Source organism: Salvia hispanica, chromosome 3 (genome assembly GCF_023119035.1).
Source record: "Salvia hispanica cultivar TCC Black 2014 chromosome 3, UniMelb_Shisp_WGS_1.0, whole genome shotgun sequence".
In the NCBI taxonomy this organism is placed as follows: Eukaryota; Viridiplantae; Streptophyta; class Magnoliopsida; order Lamiales; family Lamiaceae; genus Salvia; species Salvia hispanica.
In genome coordinates this window covers 50676166-50696462 of record NC_062967.1, presented here as the reverse complement: position 1 = coordinate 50696462, position 20297 = coordinate 50676166, and the positions used below count along the sequence as shown (strand labels likewise).

The window sequence follows — 20297 nt, the reverse complement described above, 5'->3', positions numbered from 1 at the left end:
GCTCTTCCATAAAATTGGTCAATGACTGAGCCTTTTATATCTTTTAGTCTCAAAATAATTCTCATTTTGTATTAGGCTAATTCTAATTTGGTGCTTATAATTAAAGAAATTGTGGACTTGAGTATACATTATTTTTGTGTCACACAATATTTAAAAGAGATATTGGCCCGTAAACTTTTTAAAATTTGGATTATTCCCGTCAACTTTCAACTTGACAAATAATATTGCGAACTTTACTTGAATTTGTTATTTTCCACCAACAAATAGTATTATGATAAAGATTTTTTTTTGTAATTTCTCGAAAACAACTTCAAAAGCTTTAAATTCTTCAATCGTTGAGGATAATTTTGTTGAAGCACACTATCCAAAATTGTTCTTCAATCCATTAATATAGCCGAAATTTTTTTACTCATAAGAAATAATAAACTCAGATAAAAATTCATCATATATATTTTTTTTTTCATCATATTATTTGCCAATTTATAAACTTCGGGGAAAATCTATCTTTTTAAAAATTAAGCAATATTAAGGGTCAATATCCCTAATTAAAATGATCTTGGCTTATTATTGAGCGGATACAAATTTATGGGAAATATTGAAAATGATCTTCTTGGTTTCTTGCAATGTGCTTACCCTTTCTTAAACCTTACTTGGGGAGAAAGTACCTTCCTTTTTTCTGAATTCTCTCCAAAGCTATCAATTATCATGCGCTCGTCTCTCTCTCTTCTTTCACTCCTCAATGATCAGTCTGCAGAGACTCGAAAAGCTTCATATCTTCACCCTCGTTTCTCGTCTGTGCATTGGAAGCAGCCCCACATCATCAAAATCCAGTCTTTACGCAAATGGACATCGCCCCATATCCCAATTCCCTCGGTTTTCCACATTACAAGTCGATTTTCACGAAAAGAGACATCTTCAAGCGAGGAGAGAAGCTCAGGCTGCTTTGCTAGACTACTTCTACGAAACTAGGAATCTTCCCTTTTTGGATGCCGAGAATTTGAGCAGAAATTCCCCCAATTTTCTCGATAGGTTATTGAAAGCAGTGCTCATCAATGGCGATGGTGAAAACGACTGCGATTTTCGCCGTTTGGTCACACGATATCTCAGGTACCATCCCGTTAATGAATTTGAGGCCTTCTTTGAAAGCATTGGTTTGTGCCCTAGTGATTATGCATCGTTTCTTCCTCGTGTGTCAGTTTCTCTGAGTGATGATGAATTGTTGTTGCATAACTATTATGTGCTGTGTAACTATGGAATTGAGAAGAGTAGGATTGGGAAGATTTACATGGAGGCCAAGGAAGTTTTCAGTTATGATGATGGGGTTTTGCAGTCAAAAATCACATCTTTTGAGAATTGGGGGTTGAGACATTCTCTTGTTGTTGAGATTATTTCTTGCAGCCCCCATCTCTTAATTGGTAGTGATAATCAAGAATTTCATGATTTCTTGGAAAAAGTAAAGAAATTAGGGCTTGATTTGGGCTGGCTTGAGAAGCATGTAAGGGGATGTGATTATTGTGATTGGAAATGTATGGTTGAGGTGATGTGTTTATTAGGTGAGTTGGGGTTGAGAGATGAGCAGATAGGGCAAGTGATCAAGAACCATCCTGGTCTTCTGCTCGAGTGCTCTGGCCGTTGTAGCTTGTGCTTATTTGCTCTCTTGTTGAAGTTTGGAACGACACCGAGTGGTGCACAAGCAGTTTTCCATCACTTCCCAAAAGTATCAGTCGTGGGCTTCACTAGAAACTTGCTTCGGAGCTATCAGTTTCTAGTTGGGATAAACATGCCTTTTCGTGATATAGTTAGGATGTTTAGTCTGTATCCGCTACTTCTAGGCACGTGCCAGCTCAAAAAGGTCGGTAGCTTAGTCCATCTATTGAACTGTGGAGTAAGCCGGATTTGCAAGATGGTGGAGGAGGACCCTTATGTCTTAAGGAAATGGATACGTGGAGTGAGAGTTGAACGGCTGCAGCAGCCAAGCCGGGCTGCCAGAGGGAGAGGGGTGAAGGCTAGGTTTCTTGAAACACTCGGCTTTGTTGAGAAATCGTGTGAAATGGAGAGGATTCTTAGGTTGTTGATGGGGAAGGGAGAAGAGCTACAAGAGAGGTTTGATTGTATAGTGAATAGTGGATTGAGTGAAGAGAATGCATTAGCAATGCTGAGATCAGATCCTAGAGTTCTCAACATGTCTAAGGATGTAATAGAGAGGAAGATCGATGTTATTGTACGAGAATTGGGCTATCCGGTGAGTGTTGTGCTTGCTCATCCCATACTCTTGACTTATACTACTAAGAGGTTGAAGCTTAGGCTTTTGATGCATAAATGGTTGAAAGATGAAGGGTCAGTGAAGGCGGAGTCGAGTTTAAGGAGTTTCTTGAAATACTCGGAGGAGAGGTTTGTGAGGTGCTATGTGAATCCTCATCCCGGAGGGACTTTAGTTTGGGAGAGACTGAAGAAAAACATGGATTCATCATCGGGGATGGCATGAAAAGGGAGGCCGCGTTCGCACAAGTGGTGCGACACTCCTTGTTTTGGTGAAGGACAAATTTATACTTAGAAGAATAAGTAAATATTATTCCATCATTCTCAAAAAAAATAGACAGACTTGTATATATCAATATTCACAAAGTTTGGTAATTGAAAATGCAATATTTTTTAAATGTGCAAACTTTAAGTATCAATATTCAATAATTGAAAAACTCAGTACTATTTAAATATTGAATTACAAGCCACTTTACTAATGATTATATGTGAATCAACCAAATGTGATGTAGTCCTCCACCATTCGTCCCATAATATTAATTATAATAGAGTCAATTTTTTATTTTAAAATTTTTTAAATTAATTGAGTTATTTCAGTTTTTCTCTTATTTTCGATTCTTATTTTCTATATTTACCTGTTTTACTTTATTCTTCCTCACTTTATTCACCACTTATTGAATACACTATTCTTAATCTCCGTACCAAAAATAAATACTTAAAAAAGTGGAGGGAGTAGTATTTAAAAGTGTGAAATATTTTTAAAAATTAATAATATGGAGTTTGAGAATATTATCATAATACTACAATAATATTTATATTTACACATAGTCGGAGTAATGAATGAATTATTTTTTCCTACAATTTTAATGAAATTTTAAACTATCAAACTAAAAAGGTTTTACTCATAGTTTACAAAATTTATTTTTTAGGAGTATGTAATAAATATTATAGTTAAATAATAACTAAGTAGTACTACTACAACATGATTTTGGAATGGACTTAATAAATTGACTTGCTGATGTGATAGGATCCTTGAGCAATGTGCATGATAATGACAATCTTTGAATAGTGTGTCACCGCCAATTTCATTTTTCTTTTACAAATTTCATATTCTTTTTATTTTTCACAGTACTTTGGATTAAGCTCGGTTCTAGACCACAAGGGCCTGGCTCTCGCACCACAAGGGCACGAGCGAGGAATCTGAATGCTCGGCACAAGGCCGAAGACGAGCCGCAAGGGCTCGGCACATGGCTGCACCACGAGGGTGCGAGCAAGTATCCATGGGACAGACACGGCACCAAAGTGCCGAGAGAGACACCGAAGGGCACAAAGGCCCAAAGGGATAGCACCGAAGGGCACGGGGCCCTAAGGGAGGACGACACAAGGTCGAGAGACACCATGGGCTAGAAGGCCCAGTGAGAGACACCATGGGCCCGAAGGCCCAGGGAGACGGCACGAGGCCAACCCGCAAGCCCGAAGGCCTGGGACATCGCCACGAGCCCGAAGGCTCAGGCGGAGGGGCGCAAGGCTGAGACACGAGCCCGAGGGCCCGCGATGCATGCCCATGCGCAAGCGCAAGAGGCAAAGCCTCATGGAAATTAATTTTCACCATTTGTCTCCATTGAGGACCAAACCACTGACCTCATGGACGAGTGAGTCAGCGCCCTTTGCCATCAGACCAAGGTACCTCCTCTAAACTAAAGTATGGGTAAACAATATTTATAGTGTCATGGGCCCACCGCGAACGGCCCCTTACTCCAGAAACCCTAATCGGTACAGGCCTACTAAGGAAGCCCGTGTCGTAGGATTTTTTGGGAGCCTCGTTTCCACTCTTCAACGCCCCAAAGGACGCTGGATAAGACACCGTAGGGTACGAGACCCTACGGGATTGGACATGCCCGAAGGCAAGATACCGAGCCGAGGCTCGTCGTCGGGACACACAACACACGCACACACTCCCGGAACCCTCTTCGGCATCATTCTACGGGGTATTAACCGCCGCGTGCCCTTACTCTAATTACAAGTTCTTCCCCTCCGGCTTGGACCTACGCATTTGAGGTATTTTTGCTGGATTATGCTCGGGCCTAGACCACAAGGGCCTGGCTCTCGCACCACAAGGGCACGAGCAAGGAATCGGAATGCTCGGCAAAAGGCCGAAGGTGAACTGATACATCGTCGAATTATCGACGGGCATGCTCCAGAAACCCCCTCCGGCTTGGACATACGGGGTCGCCCACCACATGCCACACTCGTTTGGGAAGTTTTACCCCTCCGGCTTGTCTCTACTCATTTGAGGAATTTTTGCTGGATTAAGCTCGGGCCTAGAACACAAGGGCCTGACTCTCGCACCACAAGGGCACGAGCGAGGAATCGGAATGCTCAGCACAAGGCCGAAGACGAGCCGCACTTGATGCCCCGCCCAAGAAAGAGACCCAAGTCCTAGTAGCCCCGCTAAATGGTGATTCAACATAGATTCTACATCTTGAAACCAAGCCAATTTTGGGGCCGCTTTATGATAATGAAACCAACCAGCAAAAAGCATTAACGCTGCAAAGACCAGTGCACCGATTGCGGTACAATAGAGTTGTAATTCACTAGTTATTCCAGATGCTCGCCAAATCTGAAAAAAACCAGAGGTTATTTGTATTCCTCGGAAACCCCCGCCCACATCACCATTCAATATTTCTTGGCCCACTATTGGCCAAACCACCTGAGCACTCGGCCCGATGTGGGTTGGATCACTTAGCCACGCTTCATAATTGGAAAAACGAGCACCGTGGAAATACATGCCACTCAGCCAAAGAAAGATGATGGAGAGTTGGCCGAAATGGGCACTAAATACTTTTCGAGAGATCGAAAGACACAATGAGCCCGAAGGTCCAAGGAGGCGACACGAGGCCGCACACAAGCCCGAAGGTCCGAGAGACACGAGCCCAAAGGCCCGCGATAAACATGTCCATGCGCAAGCACAAGAGGCGGAGCCTCATGGAAATAAATTTCCACAAGTTTTCTCCATTGAGGCTCGAACCACTGACCTCATGGACGGGTAAGGCGGCACCCTTTGCCATTAGACCAAGGTGCCTCCTTAAACTAAAGTATGGGTAAACAATATTTATAGTGGCACGGGCCCACCGCAAACGGCCCCTTACTCCAGAAACCCTAATCGGTACATCCCACTAAGGAAGCCCGTGTCGTAGGATTTTTTTGGAGCCTCGTTTCCACTCTTCAACGCCCCGAAGGACGCTGGATAAGACACAGGGTACGAGACCCTACGAGATTGGACATGCCCGAAGGCAAGATACCGAGCCCAGTCATATTACTATAGAATGTACCAAAATGGCAAAATGACTCTATTACTGTGGAACGGAAGGAGTATTTTCTTACGATTGTTTCACTGTAACTGAGTCGTTTCTTTTTTGGCAAAACGCAACAATTTTGCTTTTTTCTTATTTTACTCTCTTTTACTTTATTCTCTCTTCATCACTCTACATTTTTCCTTTTCTACTTTATTCGTCATTTACTTAACACGATACAACTTTTTTTAAATCATGTGCCGAAAAGAAACGCCTCTACAATAGAGGAACGAGGGAATGCTACTTTTCGTTTATATTTAGATAAAAATGGTTTTTGACTTTTAAGTAAAGTAGATAAATAAATAAGTAAGAGTATATTTAGGGATAAAAAAATGATTCTTGACTTTAAGTAAAGTAGGTAAATGGACATAACATTTTGTTTTTTATTAAAAAAGAATGATCAACTTAGTGGAATAGAAGCAATATTACTTACTCCTGATCTTTCGACTTTGATATTTAACATATTTGCTTCGTATTTTCTCTATTGTTTAACGGATCACATTTAACATTTTATTTTCCTAATTTAACAAATATGATAATTGACATTTGAAAAATTATGGTTATACAAAATTTTAGAAAAAAAATATAATAGTAGTAATTGTGACGAAATTGCACAAGTTGGTGGAATGTGGGGCCTATTTACTATTTATGGTAAAAGTTAAATTTGACTTTTATTGTGGAATGAATAAAAATGGCAAAATGTGACTCTTATTATGGGACATAGGTAGTATATCTTACGTATTTATTAAATACTCTTTTATCAATAATTTGATTTAAATTAATTTGTGTTAATATAGTAAAAAATAAATATTTTGTTATTGTATTTATTGTCAATTTTTTGGTCATTATCATTTAAATTATTGATTTTAATATTGGATGGTCATAAAGTGTTGATTCCCCGAATGACTTTAATACTATCTGGTTCAAAGTTATCATTCAAATTCGGATGACGACAATTTCCTTTGGGCGTGTCTTATAAAATGACCATTAATAAAAGTCAAGGTGAATCAGTTTCACATGTTGTATTGTTTCTAAAGAAGTCTGTCTTCAGTCATGGATAATTGTATGTTGTTGTATGAAAACTTACAAGTCGTGAAGGCGTGAAGATTTTAGTTTGTAGAGATGGTGTTGATAGCGGTTGTTATTCTACTATTAATGTTGTTTACAAAGAATTTTTTCAAAATTTATGTATGACTAATTGTTCTTACTATCTAATTGGACTTTCAATTTATTAATATTTATGTTTTTTTTATTAAAAACTTAGAAACCCTTAACGATTTTATAATTATATTATTTTATACTCCTTCCGTCTCATAAATATATGTGCACTTTTTATTTTTGTTCGTCCCATAAAAATATGTGCATTCTTTTTTTGGAAAGTTATATCAATTTAATAATGTAAGTCTCACCATCCATTGACACTACTTTAACTATCATTCTCCTCATCTCTCTTACTTTACCATATCATTCTCCTCATGTCTCTTACTTTACCAATTTTATCTTAACTTTCGTGCCATATTCATTGCCCATATTTTTATGAGACGGAAAGAGTATCATTTCTTTGTAATCGCTTGGCTTACAATTTATCTTCTATTTGAAAATCTTATATCATGTGTATAGCACGGGTGATAACACTAGTTGTTAAAGTAAGAGAGATGAAAAAAAGTAAGAAAGAGAGAGGAAAAAAATATTGATATGAGTGTTAGTGGATAGTGGAGTCCATATTATTAATGGTGAGGAAGTAGTGTCAGTGGATTATGAGGTTCGTATTATTATCAATGGTGTATAATTGGTTAAAAAAATTTATATTCCGATTTGATTTAATTTGGAGGCAGTCCAAAATGGTAAATTAGTCTTTTTTTGAGGACGGATGATGGAGTAGATTTTAGTAGATTGGGAGTTAGGAAAGAGAAAGTAATGCATACTCTATGGGTTGAATCGTAACGATATTTTTTTTATCAGACTATTTAGATATTGGATGGGTTCAACTTTTTTTGCATGTAAATATCTTGTATCAACATTGTTTAAAACAACAGCACCAAAAGAGAAGGAAAAGTTTGCAAATGTCTTCCAATATTTCATAACAAATCGGCTCAACACTAATAAATAATTGGCCCATCAATTAGTTTGGGCTGAAAACTCAATTTTATGAATGGGCTCAGTAATCTGTTATGACATCCAGTGTGGATGCACACATAATGAGTTTAAATATCGAAAGTAAATTCTAACCTAGAAACAGCCTTCTTTAAGATATCTAAAAAATCAGCTACCAAGTAAGGAATATATCTGTCAGCTGTGATGGTCATAGATTATTTCCATTTGATAGAAAAATATGGGTACTACCCAAATAAAAACAAAAAGAATTATTAAATTCTACTTTAATGCTACAATATTTTAAATTATTTTGTATTACTATGTTTATTGTGGCCGTGCCCCTCTTAATCTTGTGATCCTACCAATTTACTACTACTATTACATGCTAAGATTTTGTTGATTCTTTATTTTGAAATAATAGGAGATTCTTGCGTGAGGCTGCGGGAATGTGAGGCGAGATAAATACCTATAAATTTATGTTAATAAAACAATTTTATAGTGTTTCCTTCAGCCACACTCGATAATTCATTTTTTTCATTTTTTATTGTAAAAAAAATTAATCACATTTTATTTATGATGAGTTCCTCTTTAAGTAGTAATATTTTATTAATTTTATATTAAAATTCCTCCGTACCAAGTAAGTCTAGTTGTATTTATTTATTTATTTATTTTGTTTATTTCAAGGCAATTCAGTCTCTTTTTTAGGCAAAAACTTTATCTGTTCTCTTCATCTCTCTTATTTTATTCTCCTTCTTACTTTATCCTCTCCATTTTAAAATTTAATACATCAATTTCTTAAATTACGTGGCCAAAAACTGACAATTGTTGGCACGACACGATAACACGACACGAACCCGCACGAAATTAATGGGTATGTGTCAAAGCTTATTGGGTTCGTGTCCTTATCGTGTCGACACGATAACGACAATTAAACTTCGTGTCGTGTTCGTGTTACATGTTAAGAAATAACATTAATATATTGTAGTATTTTATTATTTTATTTATTTTAAAATTTAAAATTTTAAAATTAAAATTTAATATTAGAAATAATATTAATATATTATAATATTATTATTATTACAGTGTCGTTATTGTGCCGTGTCATATATGTGTTGTTATCGTGTCGTGTTGACCCGGAGTGGTTCGTTTAATGGATTCGTGTCGTGTTCGTGTCTGAGGGTAGCGGGTCGTGTTCGTGTTCGTGTTTAGAGTTTTCTTAATGGGTCGTGTTCGTGTTTGTTGTTATCGTGTCGACACGATAACGACACAACACGCACGATTGGCCACCCCTACTTGTGACGGAGGGAGTATTAGTTACTCTGCATATTCTTTTCGTTATTAATCACAGACACGGTTACACCCACTCCATAATTATTCTCTGTGCTCATTTATAATCACATTGAAGGGTGTGACAACTACCCAACGATTTAAAGTTGTTCTATACTAAAATGCAGAAATCGGTCCCACGACCAATTAGTTAAAGATAGACAAGTCTTATGGCACTCGATTATACTCCTTAGGTTAGTCACTCTTTAGATAGTGGACGGAGGGAGGGAGTATGAGTTTTTATGATATAATAGTAGGTTTGGAGTTATTTATACTCCACTATTTATTCATTATATGGCGAGTGGATTCGGAATCAACGTTCAAATCTGGTCAATATTTGCTATTGATGTGAAACCACGAATATTTTTCCAAATTTCAAATCTTTCTCTAATTAGCAATTTGATTACTGTCACATGCAGAAATCAGAATCACAAATTAAAACACACGCCACTCACATAATCACAGACACGGTTGCACCCACACGTCACACGTATTAAATACTCTACTATTTACATGTTTACCTAACTTGTGAAAGTATTAAACATCTATCACACACAGTGTTTTAAAAACCGGACCGGACCGGCCGGTTCGATCGGTTCGGCCGCGAACCGGTGAGTGGTCCGGTCTGGTTCTCTCTATAAAACCGCCAGCATGTTGAGCCGCCGCGAACCGCCGGAACCGGCCAGTCGAACCGGGAACCGGAAACCGGTTTTCTTCATTGTTTAAAATTTTTGTAAAATAAGTGCTTTTGGTGGGGATCGAACTCATGATCTCTTGTAAAATAAGTCCATTACCACTCCACCACAAGCATTTCTTGTTAATAACATGAACATTAGTTATTATTATATTAAAACATTTTTTTATTTACTCAAACTAATCATTCAAGTTTAAATTTATATTATAGTGAATAGGTATTAATATGATAATATATTTATCATCTAAAATTCACTCTTTTTTACTAAAATTAACTATTATTTGTATAATATAGATACTTATGTAAATATAAGTAGTTATACCTAAGGTTTATAATAAATTATTTACTATATAGTATATTTTCATCAAAACTAATTAAACATTCATATTTATTTATATATTTTGTCATATAATTTTTTTGAATTATTATGAATTATTTTTTTTTTATATCTAAAATATTAAAAATTTTATCCATAATAACTTGTAATTTGTACATTTAATAATTATGGATAAAAAATTTAATAAATTTTATCATTCATTGAAATTGAATATATTTTATATATTATATATAATTTGTAACAGTAAAACGGTTCGACCAGTGATTGAACCGGTTGGACCGATTGAACCGTGAACCAGTAGCCTCTCCGGTTCACTGGCCGATCCGGTTTTTAAAACATTGATCACACATGTATATGCCCTCTTCTAGTTCTAACAAATTCTAAAAAAACATAAAATCAGACGAAAACTAAGGGCAAATTCAAATGTTTATTCAACAATTCAGCACTTTAAAGTTTAAACCAAAATAAATGGGTTCATTTAATAAGTATTCATTAGAATTTTAAGTGCTATAATTTTTATGTATATGTATAATTTTTTTGAGGGAGAGAATTCCCAACTTGTGAAATATTTACATGCTTTAGGTTTTTTTGAATAGAATATTGTACTACATATTTTAATAGATCTGTCTCTAAATTAAAAACTGTATAGATAACAAGTGGACTATGTTTACATTTTGTGGTACAGGAGAGGAGATATAACAAATAATGGCCATTCAATTTTCTCATTTTTAAAAAATTGCGCAATCTTTTACACTACTAAGTCATTATACAGTAATTTTTTTCTCTGAAATTTTCTCTTTTTGGATATAAGAGAGGGTAGATATGTAGTTTTTTCAAATTTTTTGTCTGCAATAGTTATTTGACCTTCAATTATAATTTACCAAAACCTCCCAAACAGCCCATCAAATTAAATAAATATCTTTTGATGTTTTCCCTACTTCCCACTTAATTTTCTTCACTTCCTTTCTCTCTCTCTCAGCTGAGTCTTGGCCTCCCTTAGCTTGTTGGCTGCTACCTTCAGCCTTTGAAATCTGGATAAAAAAAATCCAATCTTTTTTCCAAATCTGAGTCCATTTTGTGAATCTCTAATCGGTTTCTGCTGTTTATTTGATCTGGGCTTTCTCTCTCTCCCTGTTTCAGATCAGTTTTTCATCTAATTCTCACTCACAGCATACCAAGACTTCATCTTTTTGTTTCCCTTTTACCGTTGAAACTATTCATGCAGGTTCAAAATCTTGTCTTTTTATTGGGTTTCTAATTGGTGCAGTTTGTTTTTCTTGAAAAAGGTTTCGTTTATTTAGGTTGCAGATGGGTATTCTTGCTTATTGAGACAGCTTCATTTGGTATGTAAGTCTCTTTATTTTTAATGTAAAGTACTGATTTTGATCATAGTCTGTTGCTTCTGTATACAATGATCCAGTGTCTATTTTTGCTCTTTAGTTTTCAAGAAAAAAGTGGTTTCTTGAGCTTCCAAGTTATACTATATAAATGAATTAGATTTGCTTTTATTGGATTACTAAGGTTATTTGCAAGCTTAAACTTTTCTGGGATTTGAAGCTCATTTTGTTGTTTGCTGTATTTTGTGCTTAGTAGATATATGTGATGTATGCTAAATCTGTAAACAAGTTTAATGGGTCTGGTTTCTTGAATTTCTCAGTGGATAATATAGAAAAGATTTAATTTGAATTTACCTAGCTCTAGATTTGTTTTGTTGCTTTACTTCTCTGCAAAATTGTTTACTTTCTTGATTGTTTCTTGGATTGCTTTATCTAGTTTTCTTTGAAAAGGTGTGCTTTTGAAGTCATGTGTATCCAATTTATCCATTGCAGAACTATCGTAATTTTGCTCGAATTGCTGATTTCAAGAATGGGTAGAGGGAGAGGAAAAGGGAAGAAACAATCCGCGCTTGCTGCTCGTGATGACACTGGCAGCGGTGAGGATGAGAAGCTGCCTGTGAGGAGAAGAGGGAGGCCGCAAAAACCAATGAAAGACGACTTTGAGGAGGTGGACGAAGTTGAGAAGATTGAGGAAGAAGACGAAGATGGTGAGGAGGCGAAAAATTTTGCGTTGAGCAAAAGCAGCAAGAACCAAGCTGCTGTAGAGAATGGCAGGAAGAGGAAGAGGCCCTCACAGACTAAAGAAAGCGACGAATTAGTAAAGGAGGAGGAAGCCAAAAGTAATGCTACTGTCCTAATCAAGCCCGTTGGCTATAGACAACACGGGAGCAGAAGGAAGAACAAGCCTAGACGGGCTGCTGAAGTTGGTGTCGAATGCAAATAAATTTTGTATTGGCATATCGAGAGGTGGAATGAAGCCTTCTTTCTCGGATCACAGGGCCTTCCCAATATCTGTTTTTGAGTTCATGTGTTTTGCTAATGCCTTGGAATTAATTGTTTTTGTTAATGCAAAAGAGATAACAATTTTTGTGTTTATATTTGATCCCATTTTGATTTAATCTTGCTCTCATGATACTATTATATCCGCGGTTTCAGCTTAAATATCAGTCAGGTATGTGATGGAGACACAGGAGATGGCTTGTGTTTTCAGACAACGAAGAACAAGTGGACGAGAGGATCACGATTGAGGTAAAATTCGAAATTCGTCGCTCAGTTTGCCACGTTCTATGCTTGTTTGTTTGCTGGTTTAGACATATGAGCAGAGCTGATGCTTGGTGATGGATATAGTGAAGCTTTAATATGCACTTGAATAACTCATTTTTAGGGCAGTTTCTAAAGATGTTTTATTTTTTATTTATTTTGTCATGAATTGTTAGAATTTGAAATCTATTGGTAAACTAAATAAGTCTAGGGTTGCATCTAGGGAGATTGACTAATTTATCAAGTTGTAAAGATAGTTTTCTGATTCTTGGATTTGTGAAAGATTAATTGGTTTGGGAGGTTTGCATTGTTGAGATATGAGATGAAATATTGTGAGTGCATTTGAATTCAAATTTCAACTCAATCCAAAACATTTCAGCTACTTAAGATCTTATTATGGCCTGAAATTCTCTATGGACTCAGCTCCCAATCTTGGACGTCACAATACTTTTAAAATATATTTATATTTTAAATGCTTTAATAAATATTTTTATTAGATAGATGGAGTTACTTACCAATACTTTTTTCTATTTTTATAGTATAACTCACCATTTTTTATTTTTTTTCTCCACTCTCTTTTCTATTTTTTTCCTTCTCTTATTCTTCCACATTAAAATTAACAATATTTTAATAATTTTTTCCTCTTCTAACAATAATAGAATTGTCAAAGATGGGAATTGATTTTGATTGGTATGATTATTATGGTGGAAAAGGCTCAATGATAACATAATATTGTTTATGGTGTAAAATTAAATGGCAATCCCTAATAAGTTTTCTACAATTTTTTCATACTCACTTTTTAAATTTTTTATACTCAACCTATACATTCATTTTGGAAGTATGGATCTTGAGAATTTGAATAAAAATATATCTTCAAACCCATCAATATTATATGTTGTAGAATTAATAGAATTTGAATGAAAATACATGTTCAAGAACATCAATGTTGTATGTTTTAGAACATTGATATAAATACTTGGCATCTTTGGACTTGGAGCTCTCTCTGTCATATGGTCACATGACTCACATCTTTATAACAAGAAAATTTAATAATTGAGGGACCCTATTTTCCTAGGTTATTAATTGCTTGAAAATCCATCATGCCTCCTAAGATTGTGCTATGCTACATTTAGATGGACAATCATATGTCAAATATTTTCCATATACTATCATTAACAACAAACTAATACAAATTCACAGTCATGAAAAAATAACACATCTGTCCAGACAGCCTTCAACAATGACACTTGATGCCACATCTCTATAGGCCAAAAATATGCAAATAATAAATGGATAAGTATTCCTCAATTTCTTTATTTTAAATTGAAACTGAGCGCTTTGCTTTCTCCTAAAATGCTAGAAAATCTTTAAACGAGTAGCATCAAACAAGAATCCAATATCTCTCCAATCTCAGACAATAATATAAGTGGAAAATTACTTTTTAATAACATAAACATAATACATACTCCTCCGTCGACCAACAAGAATATGCATTTTTAGTTGGACATTTTAATGCACAATTAATAAAGTAAGAGAGAGATAAAAAGAAAAAGTAATTTATGTATTGTTAGTAGAGATTGAGTTTCACTTAAAAATTCTAAAATTAGAAAATGCATATTCTTGTGGAACGGATTAAAAATGAAAGAATGCATACTCTTGTGAGACCGCAGGAATTTATATTTAACAATTATTTCTACAATGTTTGCTATTTTAGGTACATTTTGGTCTAGTTACATGGTCAAATGCAAATTTAGTCGTGTAAGTTCGAAAACATGGATACTATTTAAAGTATAATTTCGTGGAATATTATTATCTAATTTACGATGGAAAAATATATTAGTATTATTTCTTAGCTCTATATTATTAAATTATTGACTATAATTATATTTGAGAAGCTCAGTTGTTCTAGTGAGGTTTCAGTATAATTTTTTAACATTAAAGGCCACATCAATTATATCTGACAGTAATTAATATTTTTTCCTACAGTCTATGCAAATTATTTACTATGTACAGTAATAATTTGTTTCTCTTTTTAGCTCCTTTAATTTAGCAAGGCTGAATTTGCCACATTCTGATCTTTCCGGCATCTAGAATCTGAAACCACAGATTATCTAAGAAAAAAAGTTTTTAAGAATAATAAATTACTTTCTCTTCTTTTAAGGTATCCAAATGCTGCAGACCAAATAAATTCTCCCATTGCTTACTTTATCAATCAGCTTAACTATTAGTATAAGAAATTTCTTTTCTAATATGGGCAACATTTTGAGACTTCAAAAGGGATTTGTACCCAAGAAATATAAAGAAGGATCTTGATTAATGATTGCTACATGACCAACTCCAATAGAGTGCAACTTAGATTTTTAAATCTTCTTTCAACTTGCCATGTTTAGAAGGCCCAATTGTCCCCCCATATATGAATAAATAAATTTATATACATATAATACACATATTTTGCTGTGAAATGATTCCATTTCTTAGTATTCCATTTGATAATTGCAAAATGAATTAGTTATCACCATGCAATAATAAAGAGCGTTCGAGTAGAGTTTATAAAACCATAATTCAAACTAATGAAAATATGCATCTCATCAAGTGTTCACTTTTGTCATCTCAACTGTCCTTTTTTGTTTTTATTTTTACTAGGAGTACTTTTTTTATCTTAAAAAATAAGGACATATACAATGGTATGGAAATTAATGTATAATTAGTAAGGTAAGAGAGAAGAAAAAAAGAATAGTTAAAATAGTCTTAGTGGATGGTGAGATCCACATTATTATTATTATTATTGTTTAATTGTTGGCTCTAGTAGTATAAGTTGTAAATAGATTGATGTATATGAGTAAATGAGTTTGGGAGAACTTTCTATAAATGGAAATGTGGTGTATTTTTATGGGAATGACGAAAATAAAAAGTGCCCTTAGTTTTATTGGATGGAGGGAGTATTATATGTTTAAATTCAAATCAACACGAAATAAGAATGGAAGTCATTAGCGATCTTATTTTAATAAGTGGAAAGAAGTATTAAATGTTTATGTTCGTTTTTGTATTTACGCATATCATTACGTTAGTACAAAAAATAACGGTGATTATGCAAAAAGTTGTAACCGTAATTGGTCTTAAAAGTATTACATGTATTGTGGGACCCACATTATTATTAGTGTTTAATTGTGGGCCCTAGTGTTATAAGTTTTAAATAAATTGATACATACGAGTAATGAGTTTGGGAGAACTTTCTATAAATGAAAATGTGATAGTGCTATTTTTATGAGACTGACGAAAAAGGAAAGTGTCCTTGTTTTTATAGGACGGAGGGAGTATTATATGTTTAGATTCGAACCAACACGGAATAAGAATGGAAGTCATTAGCGATCTTATTTTAATAAGTGAAAAGAAGTATTAAATGTTTATGTTTGTTTTCGTATTTACGCATATCATTACGTTAGTACAAAAAATAGCGGTGATTATGCAAAAAGTTGACTTATGGAACCGTAATTGGTCCTAATAGTATTACTTATTGGTCGGTGGGACCCACATTATTATTAGTGTTTAATTGTGGGCCCATAGTGTTATAAGTTGTAAATATATTGATGCATATAAGTAATGAGTTCGGGAGAACTTTCTATAAATGAAAATGTGATAGTACTAATTATATGAGACTAACGAAAAAGTAAAGTTTCATTATTTTTATAGGGTAGAGGGAGTATTATATATTTGGATTCGAATCAGCACGAATTAAGAATGGAAGTCATTAGCGATCTTATTTTAATAAGTGGAAAAAATATTAAATACTCCCTCCGTCCCACAAGAATATGCATTCTTTCCATTTTAGTCCGTTCCACAAAAATATGCACTTTCTAATTTTGGAAACTTTTTTCTCTCTAATAACGTGGGATTCATTCTCTTCTAACAATACTTTAATTATTTTTCTCCCTACCTCTCTCTTACTTTACCAATTTTGCATTAAAATCTGTGTCAAACACAAAGTGCATAATCTTTTGACGAAGGGAGTATTTATGCTCGCTTTGTATTTATGTGTATCATTACGTAAGTACAAAAAATAACGGTGATTATGAAAAAAGTTAAGTTATGTAACCGTAATTGATTCTTAGAGTATTACAGGTTGGATCGTAATTTCAAGTTTATTAGATGAGACACATGTGACTGACTTTGCTCTATTATCAGCAATAGGAAATAAATTGGAAATATTAAAATAGCAATATTAATTCAATAAAAATATACTTACTCCCTTTGTCCACCATTAGGAGTCTCATTTCACTCTGACACAATTTCTAATTGTTCAGCAGTTGAAATGTGTGTGCGTATGAGTATATTTGTAATTTCGTAGTTTGTTTGACCTTTCTCCTTAGTTTTTATTTTTTATTTTTCACTTTTTTTACTATAGAGCCCACATCACACGAGCCGAACTGTGGTCGGGATGTGGCACATGCGGACTTTGCTGTGGTTGGATGTTCTTGTAATAGGGATGGGATAAAAAAATAACTAATTTTCAATATAGAACTAAAAAGTATTTAAACTGTATTAAAAATATTAACACAATGATATAAGTTTATCAATGCAGTTTTTTTATCGATAAACATATATCTTTGTGCTGATATTTCTTAATTATGTATTAAAAATTAGTTAGCATTATAACGCAACCGCCGTGTAATAAATTTATCGTTAGATTTTAAATACTAGTCAAATACTATATGAAATATATTCAACCATTAAAATTCAAACAAATATAAATATTGTAACCATTTTTACTAACTACCTCCGTATTGTAACCATTTTTACTTACTACCTCCGTCTCATCAAAGATGATACACTTTTCTTCTTTTTTAGTTTGTCCCAGTTAAAATGACCAACTATTACAAATAAAAACACTTTTATGTCTACTTTATTCTAAATTCAAATCTACTTAACAAACACAAGCCAAACATGTATGCACATATAATCAAATACTCTCTCCGTCCGTGAAAATTTATCACTTATTTTTATTTTCATCCGTCCCTAAAAATTTACCACCTTTCACTATTATTATTTTTAGTAGTGGGCCTCACATTCCATAATCCATGCTCACTCATATTTTATTACTATAAAACTAATATATAAATGTAGAACTCAAATGTCATTAACTTTTTTAATTCTCATTCAGTTATATTTCTTAAAATTTGTGCTGGTTCAAATATGAAGAGCTTAATTAATTAGTTATAGGAAAGTGCCTGTATATATACTATAGATGTCAGGGATTCAAACGCACAGAGAGAGAGATATATCATCCTGGTTTGCTCAGTGCCCCCACTACTGAAATGAGTAAGAACTCACCCATAACAATAAATGAAGCTTTAAGGTATACCTCAGATACAACAGATTACAGAGAAGAAAGAGCTGGTTGAATGTAGTCTTTAAATAGAGAGAGAGGGATAGCAGAATAAAGCCTACAAGGAAAAAACGACAGATGAGTAATTGTTCATAAAAGAGAAGTCTAAAAACCAATCAAAAACCCCATGAAACTCTCTTAGTTCTTTTCTTCTCAATTATTTTCTGCAGAGGCTGAGAGAGAAAGAGAAACAGAAACACTGCTTCTCTGTTTCACACTCTCCAAGCTGCCACCACCTACATGACTCCACACACACACTCCCATTTCAAGAAAAATCAAAAGTTCTGTTTTTAATATTTCCAAGAAAACTACTGTTTTCCTGACCCCTTTTCCAATTCCTCCTCAACTGTTTTCCCAATAAATAAAAATCCAATCTTTATTCATCTTGATGCATGATATATGATGATAGAGGTGTAGCCTTCAAGAAAATGGAAAAGGGTTCATCTTCCTCTTCTTCTTCTTCCATCAATGGCTCCCCGGCCAAGAAGGGGAGGACTGCGGTGGTGCAGCCGCCTAGGTGCCAGGTGGAGGGGTGTTTAGTAGATCTGAGTGGTTCTAAGGCTTATTATTGCAGGCATAAAGTTTGTGGTATGCACTCAAAGTCGCCAATGGTGATTGTTGCTGGCCTTGAGCAAAGGTTTTGCCAGCAGTGCAGCAGGTTTCAGATGTTTTGTCTTTTTTTCAAGATTCAATTTTTTTGATTATGTGGTGTGTGAGAGACACATGTAATGCATAATCTTGCTTTTGTCAGAGATAAGATTATGTGGTCTGTTCTAATAATTGATTCTGTTTGCTGCTTTTGAAGGAGTTGGGGATGTGATTGTGATTGTGATTGTGCATCATTTGCTTTAGGACTCATGTTATTTTTGTTGTGATGTGGCTCTCCATCTTCATTTTCTTTGTCTGGGCATTATTGGCTATGATTTTGTGGGACTTTGGTTTTTATTATGTGGATTCATAGGAGGACTAAAAAAAATGGAATCTTGAAATGGAAATTATGTAGTTCTATGTATAACTATTTTGGTTTGGATTTGTTGTTAGTGTTAGTTATAAGCTTCAATGTGAACTAGTCTCTGGCCTTACATTGAGTAGATATTAAACACCCTATACTAAACATTTTTTTTGTGCTTTCTCAGGTTCCATCAACTGCCCGAATTCGACCAAGGGAAAAGGAGTTGCCGGAGGCGCCTTGCTGGCCACAACGAACGCAGGAGGAAGCCACCTCCGGGCCCTTTACTATCGTCGCACTATGCAAGCCTCTCTCCTTCAGTGTTAACCGGAGGTCTGGAGACGGACTTGGGCACCTACTCAGCATTCGGTGGGAGAGATCCGTGGCCGGACTCATCCACGAGCATAGGAAACTTCCAGCTTCCGTGGCAGATGAGCTCACAAGCAGCTTCTCTCCTTCAAGGCTCCACAACAAGGTCTAGTTACGCATCCGCAGAGGACTGTTTCAGCGGGATCTCCGACTCCACCAGTGCTCTCTCTCTTCTGTCAAACGAGCCATGGGGCTCGAGAAGCCAAGCCTTGGATCATGGAGTTAGCAGCTTTCTTGCCACCAATGGTGCAGCCGAGGTGGACCCGATCGGTCGATACCCTTCCTGGGATTTCAGAGGTGATCACTCTCTCCATGAGATGATGCCCCCTCACCCTGCCAGTAATCCTTACAGCATGGGCCAAGGGTTGGCTCGGCCAGGCGACGGACCACGCCACGAGTTCGAGCCTTCTAATAGCTATGATTCTTTCGGCAACCACATGAATTAGTCATTTTGAGCCTTGTTTCCTTGTGTGTTTTTCTCATGATTTTGTTTATTGAGACATTGATTTGTTAATTTTGTTGTGCTTTTTTGGACTAAACTACTTGGTCATCCAATTCGAGAATTATTTGTTTTGAATCAGTTTCGCATTTATGCATAAGTTGAGCTTTATATATTTAGTTAAGAGCACCTATAATCAACTACCCGACTGCATCGCAAATTCGCAATATTAAAGAAAGCGTAAAGAGCAGTAACTCACCACTGGTAGTGCTGCTGTGGAGGGAGAACAGTGAAATGGACTTTGGTGATTCTTGCTGTGGTGTTATCGCTCTGCGTTTGTGGGAGCCCGCGAACTAGCTGCCCTGCTACTTACTCGGGAGAAGAAGATAACAGCCTTGTGGGAACGAAGAGCTAAACTTCTTGGTTGGGAATAACTGTAGCAATGATGCTCTGTAATGAATTGTTTAGGTATTGTACAATGTTTTAAAGTTTGCAGA

General features: G+C 35.3%; 3 protein-coding genes and 1 long non-coding RNA gene across 5 annotated transcripts; 3 read left to right on the top strand and 1 right to left on the bottom strand.

Annotated features, from left to right (window-relative positions):
* The first annotated feature begins 1048 nt into the window (after positions 1–1048).
* Positions 1049–2624, top strand: LOC125212133 (transcription termination factor MTEF18, mitochondrial-like). The gene is made up of 2 exons (XM_048112210.1): positions 1049–1107; positions 1197–2624. The coding sequence occupies exons 1-2, from the start codon at positions 1053–1055 to the stop codon at positions 2483–2485; spliced, it is 1344 nt and encodes a 447-aa protein (XP_047968167.1). The 5' UTR covers positions 1049–1052; the 3' UTR covers positions 2486–2624.
* Positions 2625–11003: 8379 nt separating this feature from the next.
* Positions 11004–12495, top strand: LOC125214949. 2 transcript variants are annotated; one of them, XM_048116204.1, is made up of 3 exons: positions 11004–11288; positions 11365–11406; positions 11893–12495. In XM_048116204.1, exon 3 carries the CDS (start codon positions 11930–11932, stop codon positions 12341–12343), a length of 414 nt encoding a protein of 137 aa, XP_047972161.1. In that variant the 5' UTR covers positions 11004–11288; positions 11365–11406; positions 11893–11929; the 3' UTR covers positions 12344–12495. The 2 variants fall into 2 exon arrangements, with proteins under 2 accessions (XP_047972161.1, XP_047972162.1); XM_048116205.1 differs by having other exon boundaries at positions 11365–11410.
* A 5429-nt stretch (positions 12496–17924) lies between these two features.
* LOC125214948 (squamosa promoter-binding-like protein 17) lies at positions 17925–19938 on the top strand. Its single transcript, XM_048116203.1, has 2 exons — positions 17925–18701; positions 19180–19938. Exons 1-2 carry the CDS (start codon positions 18436–18438, stop codon positions 19805–19807), a joined length of 894 nt encoding a protein of 297 aa, XP_047972160.1. The 5' UTR covers positions 17925–18435; the 3' UTR covers positions 19808–19938.
* Positions 17966–20297, bottom strand: LOC125214951. Its single transcript, XR_007175188.1, has 2 exons — positions 20060–20297; positions 17966–18101 (listed from the first exon to the last, which is right to left on the bottom strand). It is a non-coding gene; the product is annotated as an uncharacterized LOC125214951 (long non-coding RNA).